At 32.0% G+C, this 6,610-nt stretch overlaps 1 protein-coding gene across 3 annotated transcripts in view; it reads right to left on the bottom strand.

Annotated features, from left to right (window-relative positions):
- Nucleotides 1-6,610, bottom strand: part of LOC106458413 (glycine receptor subunit alphaZ1-like) — an 86,114-nt gene that overhangs the window by 17,687 nt on the left and 61,817 nt on the right. For all 3 annotated transcript variants that reach the window (XM_022384624.1, XM_022384625.1, XM_022384626.1), the window contains exons 2-4: nucleotides 6,155-6,249; nucleotides 4,302-4,369; nucleotides 511-734 (exon numbers count right to left, since the gene is read on the bottom strand). In XM_022384624.1, the coding sequence (XP_022240332.1) occupies nucleotides 511-734; nucleotides 4,302-4,369; nucleotides 6,155-6,249 (387 nt within the window). The remainder of the gene's footprint in view (nucleotides 1-510; nucleotides 735-4,301; nucleotides 4,370-6,154; nucleotides 6,250-6,610) is intronic.

Genomic DNA, 6,610 nt, shown 5'->3' with positions numbered 1-6,610 from the left:
AAAAAAAATGAAGATAATGTTATATACTTAAGGTATGACTAAATAACTCACGAAAAATGTACTATTGTTGACACATGTGTTCGTGTATTCTGTTAAAATGATGAAACTAACCGAGCATGTTTATTTGTTTCTGATAATTGTCCGAAGATATACAATGGCTATGTATGCTAGCCGTCCCTAATTTTGAACCGATAAACCAGGAAGATAACATTTTGCTCTGTTAGTATATATCTTTACATTAAACACATTCAATAAACAAATGGAAAAGTACGTACACAAATAACTCACAATTACATCTAACTATTAGGGTAAAACGTTAAGTCCAAAATGTAGTTTCAAAAAAAAAAAGTCTGGATGAGTTTACTATAGAGATGTACTTTAATAAAGTTCATCAAATTTCTTTCTTCATGAAGGTCAATTGAATCTCCAATAAACTGAATAACTGGAACTTTGATTCACTGTATTTTTTATTTTTTTGTAATTAAAGATCAGAATAGCTGATTTACCAACCTAAGCATATAAAGAATATCTCCGTTAGGGTTAATTCTCAATAGTACATTAGGCACAGTGACGTATTGGAATTCTCCATGCTTAGCATTGGGGAAGTAAATATCTGGTCTCCACAACCTCTTGACCAGAACTGGGTCATTCAGGTCCAGCGGACGAGTTAAGTTGTTACTGCGCAAGCGTTCATCGTGCCACGTCTGGCGAAGATACAGGTCTACCTCGTAATCCTGAAAAATATTTTTTTAAATTGCATGTATATATATATATATATAATCAAAAACATTTTAGGTGTGAAAAAAGGTGCGGCCAAAAAAGGATTGAGTGTGCGGCTTAAAGGAATGAAATCAAAATTGGCGGCCAAACTGGTAGCTACACAAAGCATTGTTAAGAATTTTGTGAAACACTCAATAGTTAGCAGCGATCAATATTTTTGAGCTTCGTGAGTTCTGGATATATAATCAGCTTTACTTTCTGAAATACTACGTCAACAGAAAATTTCAAATGATCTTATAAAACTGTTATATTGTTTGTATATATATATCATTAAGTCGCTTTGACTGCAAGACAAAAATATATTTTACTGTGATATAAACAGAAAATTTAAAATGGTAGTACAAAAATGTTATATTTTTTATGCATTTAGCATTGAATAGCTTTGGCTGGAGAACAATAATATTTCTTACCCTGTTTAGGTTGTCCTCAATATAAGTTTTAAACAACGATATTTTGATTGAAGTCGATGTAAGTTTCTTTCAAGTTTCATGAATAATAAATTGAAAATAACTTATAAAGTCATCTGGTAAAATGGTCTTCAGAAACAAAACAAAAGTCTATAAAATTTCGTAATGAAAAGAGAGCCATCATAATTTGTTGGGTTTATAAGCAGAGTGACATAATAATATTTTTTACGTTTATGAACAGAGTATCTTCATGGGGTCTAAGGCTTAGGAGCAAAGTGACATAATGACATTTTACGTTTATGAACAGAGTGACATAATGATTTGTTTACGTTTATGAACGGAGTATCATCATGACATCCTAGGCTTATAAGCAGAGTGACATAATGATTTGTTTACGTTTATGAACAGAGTATCATCATCATCATGACATCCTAGGCTTATGAGCAGAGTGACATAATGATTTGTTTACGTTTATGGATAAAGTGTCATTACTTCATCCTATGTTTATGAGCAGTGTAATATAATGATATTTTACGTTTGTGAACAGAGTATCATCTTGATATCCTAAACTTTTGAGCACAGTCAGGGCATCACAACTCTGCCAGTTACTGGATATGATCCTCATTAAGCACGTATGGATTATTCTCAAACGATCCCTGCAAAAGCAACCCAGTGAATCCACTTCTTGAGATTCCCTAATGTACATTCTATGTCAAGAACAATGCAATCCCACAGGCCAAGACTGGTTAAGTTTGTCATCCGTACAACGTGAAAGTGCGTTGCTATCCTGCATAGTGCATAAGGCAAAGGACTGCAACACAAAGTCTTAACCAGAGTCATAGTTTACCAATGCTATGTAAGGTATTCTTTTCAACTTAGACGTCTATTTACTTATTTATAGTTTCTGTGTAAAAGTAATTGTTGTTTTTTCTGAAAGGTATAACTTTAAAAAATGTTTGAATGTGAGCATTGTGGTTGAGGAATAGAATAGCTTATTTATACGATTAGGAAATTGTTATTTTTTATTGTTTTGTCGTATATCTATGTGTTACATAACCAATTCTTTTCGTTTTCTACGAGTAACTATTATTTACTGGATACAAGATTAATTCTTCTCTTTTTTAAACAGAAAACTATAAAGCTTTTATGATTGTAAAATTTATGAATGTTTATATCACAAATGAATAAATCAAAAATAATATTAATCCAGAAAGAACTACTTTTTAAATAACTTTACTTATATATTTTGATTTTTTAAATGGTTCTCATAACAAGTAACCATGTTATGAACAACATGGTAAATCTTCAAAGCAAATAACATACATTGAGATTATGCAAAACTGAATAGCTAAACCTAAGATGAAAGCGAGGTTAATTAGTGTAATTAATGAAGTAGTGAAACGTCATAATTCTTAAGAATTTTTGGTATTTTCAATCTGTACCATATATTATGCGATTCAAGGAATAAAGGTCAAGGTCAGAGACTTTGGGTTTTGTGCATGGCCATTCCTAATTAAGTTTAGTTTTTTTTTTAATTTCGTGCAAAACCACACGAGGGCTATCTGCGCTAGCCGTTCGTAATTTAGCAGTGAAAGACTAAAGGAAAGGCATCACCACCCAACGCCAACTCTTGGGCTACTCATTGACTGTCACATTATAACGCTCCCACAGCTGAAAGGGTGAGCATGTTTGGTGGGACGTGGATTCGAACCCGCTACCCTCAGATTGCGAGTCAAGCGCCCTAACCACCTTGCCGTGCCGGGCCACGTAATCAAGAATTCCTGATCAGAGATAAAGCAATCAGTCAGCAGCACTAGCCGCCTATATGGTTATTTTAAATTAAATATCAGGATTTACTGTAACAATTTAAATGTGCCCAAAGCTGAAAGTATGAAGCATTTACAGAAGAATATCGTAGCTCGAACCTTAGACTTTCCAATCAGAAGCTTAACACGCCAGCCACTAGGCCTTGCAGCCCCGTAATGCTTAAGAAACATATAGGGCTATTTCTTAAGCCTTCTTTATTTTTACTGCTACTTTAAAAATCAAAGTTTTCTTTGGTACGACAAACTAATTGTGGTAAGCGGTAAGTCCGAGGGCTATAACACTAAAAATCGGGTTTCGATACCCACAATGGGCAAAGCACAGATAGCCCATTGTGTAAAGTTGTGTCTAACAGTAAAGAACAAAAAAATAGTCACTCTAATTTTTCTTATACACGTGTTCGAACATAAGTACACTAACTGTACCAAATCTACGAATTAAATTCATACTTTCCCTGCAAATGTTCCACATTACCTTGATTATACTGTTTTCGGCGGTATAGTAAACAAATATGTACTATACACTGAGCCGGTTGTGAAAGCTCAAATAATTCGTTCTTAACTCTTGTATGTTGATCACTTAAGAGCATAATAATGTCTGTCAGCTACCTAATAACATACATTTGATAATCTAGTCAAATGTTAGAAGTTTCATTTAGAATTAGCTTAAACCTATATCAATTAAGGATTAGATCATTCGCAAATACGGTTGTCTGGCGGTTAAGAATATAATTACTATGACGATACAATCGATTTTGATGAAGTTAATTTTACTTTAGTTATTTCCCTATCAGAAATATACATCTCATTTTGGATAAGTGGGATGATTCTTAAGCCTAATTATTAAAATCCATGAATGAATCATTCGATGGTGAGAGGCTTAAGAAATGGTTCAAAACGCTTGTTAATTAAACTAACCTGATCATAAATTTATAATTATATGAATTTACAATTTGAAGAAGTTGCCGTGTTGTCACACAATGGTCACTCAACGGTCAAACAGACATTTATGAATAATGCTTAATTGATTTATATTCGTATTTTCTTTCTCACAATTTGAGAATTTTGATTTAAAGTAATGCTTCCTAATCACTTCTAGAAGAGTTTATGACGTTTCTCATAAAACAAAACTAATTTCGGTATTATTTTTAAATAATCATTGGTTGTGATATTATATACATTTTCATGAAAGTTAAAGAACAGTTCAATCAATAATGACGTAATACTGCCACTAATCACAGGTATTCACTGATTATCGTTTTTATTTACCTGAAAGTTACCATTAACTTACCATTGTAGCAGGATTAATTGCCCCGATACTTCTCAAATAAAGTTCACATTTGACGGTAGTTGGTAGACCTAGAAAATTCAGTCAAACATGATTCGTGTTTATTATTATTATTATTATTATTTTAAATCTCCAAAATAGTTCAAATTAATTTGAATGCCATTTAACATAATATTATACTTCTAGTAGAAATCATTTAAAAATTGATTAATCGGGTGAGGAGTTTGAGGTTTATGCTCTTAGTAACTACCTGCCAGTGTATGTCTTAAACAGAAGTAAGATTAGTAATTTTCGGTGCTATTGAGTTAAAATAGAACTTCGAATGACAGTTTATTCAATATATTTAACTCTTGCAAAAGTGCAAAAGAAATGACGATATTTAATTCCTTAAAATGTGGTACTTGAAATGAGCTTTAACTTTAAAAACACAATAGAGAGGATAATTCACCTAAGGCCCACTAGGGAACAACCTGTTAGTGGACTGTATGATCTGATTACCTGACTATTTGGGGTCTCAAGCCTACTAGGACTAGTATTGGTACGAGTACTTGCTTAACACTGAAATGAGTCAACTGGCTCTTAAATTTAAGAAGCTAAAAAAAAGCGTGTTCTGTCAAATTACGATGTTTTGGAACAAAATATCTCAGTACAGACACACGTGAAACTATCATTAGACGTTATCATATTCTCCATGATGAATATACGAACTTCAAATTGTAAAAATAATAACATCTCAAATATTAAAGTAGTGATACGTTCAAAGAAAACGGGTAGTTTCTTAAGTTTGTAAATGCCACAGTTCCACTGAGGAAAACTATTTCAAACATTGAGGAAATGAACATCGTTATTAGTTTCATGTGTTTAAAACACATAACGTTCATTAATGTACTAGGATAACGTTCATAATGTACTAGGATAACTTTCATAATGCAATAGAATAACGTTCATTAGTGTACTAGAATAACGTTCATAATGCAATAGAATAACGTTCATTAATGTACTAGGATAACGTTCATAATGCAATAGAATAACGTTCATTAGTGTACTAGGATAACGTTCATAATGCAATAGAATAACGTTCATTAATGTACTAGGAGAACGTTCATAATGCAATAGAATAACGTTTATTGATGAACTAGAATAACGTTTGTTAATGTACTAGGATAACATTCTTAAAAGTACTAGAATATCCTTCATTAATATGATAACGATCATAGATGTACTAGCATAACGTACGTAAATGTATTAGGATAACGTTCGTTAATGTACTAGAATGTCGTTCATAATTGTACTGGGATAACATTTATTAATATACTAGGAAAATGTTAATAAATGCACTAGAATAAAGTTCATCAACGTAGAAGGATAACGTTCATTAATGTACTAGGATAACGTTCATTAACGTACTAGGATAATGGTCATTAATGTACTAGTATAACGTTAATAAATGTACTATGATAACGTTAACTAATGTACTATGATAACGTTAACTAATGTACTAGGATAAAGTTCATCAACGTAGAAGGATAACGTTCATTAATGTACTAGGATAACGTTCATTAACGTACTAGGATAATGGTCATTAATGTACTAGTATAACGTTAATAAATGTACTATGATAACGTTAACTAATGTACTATGATAACGTTAACTAATGTACTAGGATAACGTTAATAAACGTACTGGGATAACGTTCAATAATGCACTACAATAACGTTCATTATTGAACTAGGCTAACGTTCATTTATGTACTAGGATAACGTTCATAAAAGTACTAGTATAACGTACATTAATGTACTGGGATAACGTTCATTAATGTCACATTTTTACGTAAAAATTAAAGAAATGATAATTACTGATGTGATGAGTTGGTGTTACTCTTCTGTCGTAGTTCTGTAGAAGTTCATCAAGGACTATCAGGTTGTTGTCTTCGTACATCAAGTATGCTGAGCTGAATAAGAAACGTAATCTATAAATATATTTATAAAAAATAAAACACTACAACGGATAGAAATCCGATAAAAGGAAGACAAAAGCCTGTAAATAAAGAATTCGTTTTATCCAAATCTGAAGACAAAAATCTTTATTAATGTATTTCATGATATCATTTTAAAAAGTGTTTATTCATGTATATGCACAAATCAAGTGATATATTCGTGTTTAAAAGACATAATGTGCCACTTGGGGTTTCTTTAATGAGCAACCTGCTAAATAGAATGGTGGGGAACGAAGTTTCGATGCATTTGCGTGAGTATTCATCAGATCTCTGTGAGTTTACATCAGAGTCGAGAATTGAAAACAAAGTAAAACAG

Source organism: Limulus polyphemus, unplaced genomic scaffold, assembly GCF_000517525.1.
Source record: "Limulus polyphemus unplaced genomic scaffold, Limulus_polyphemus-2.1.2 Scaffold459, whole genome shotgun sequence".
Lineage (NCBI taxonomy): Eukaryota > Metazoa > Arthropoda > Merostomata > Xiphosura > Limulidae > Limulus > Limulus polyphemus.
This window is presented reverse-complemented; position numbering and strand designations above follow the sequence as displayed.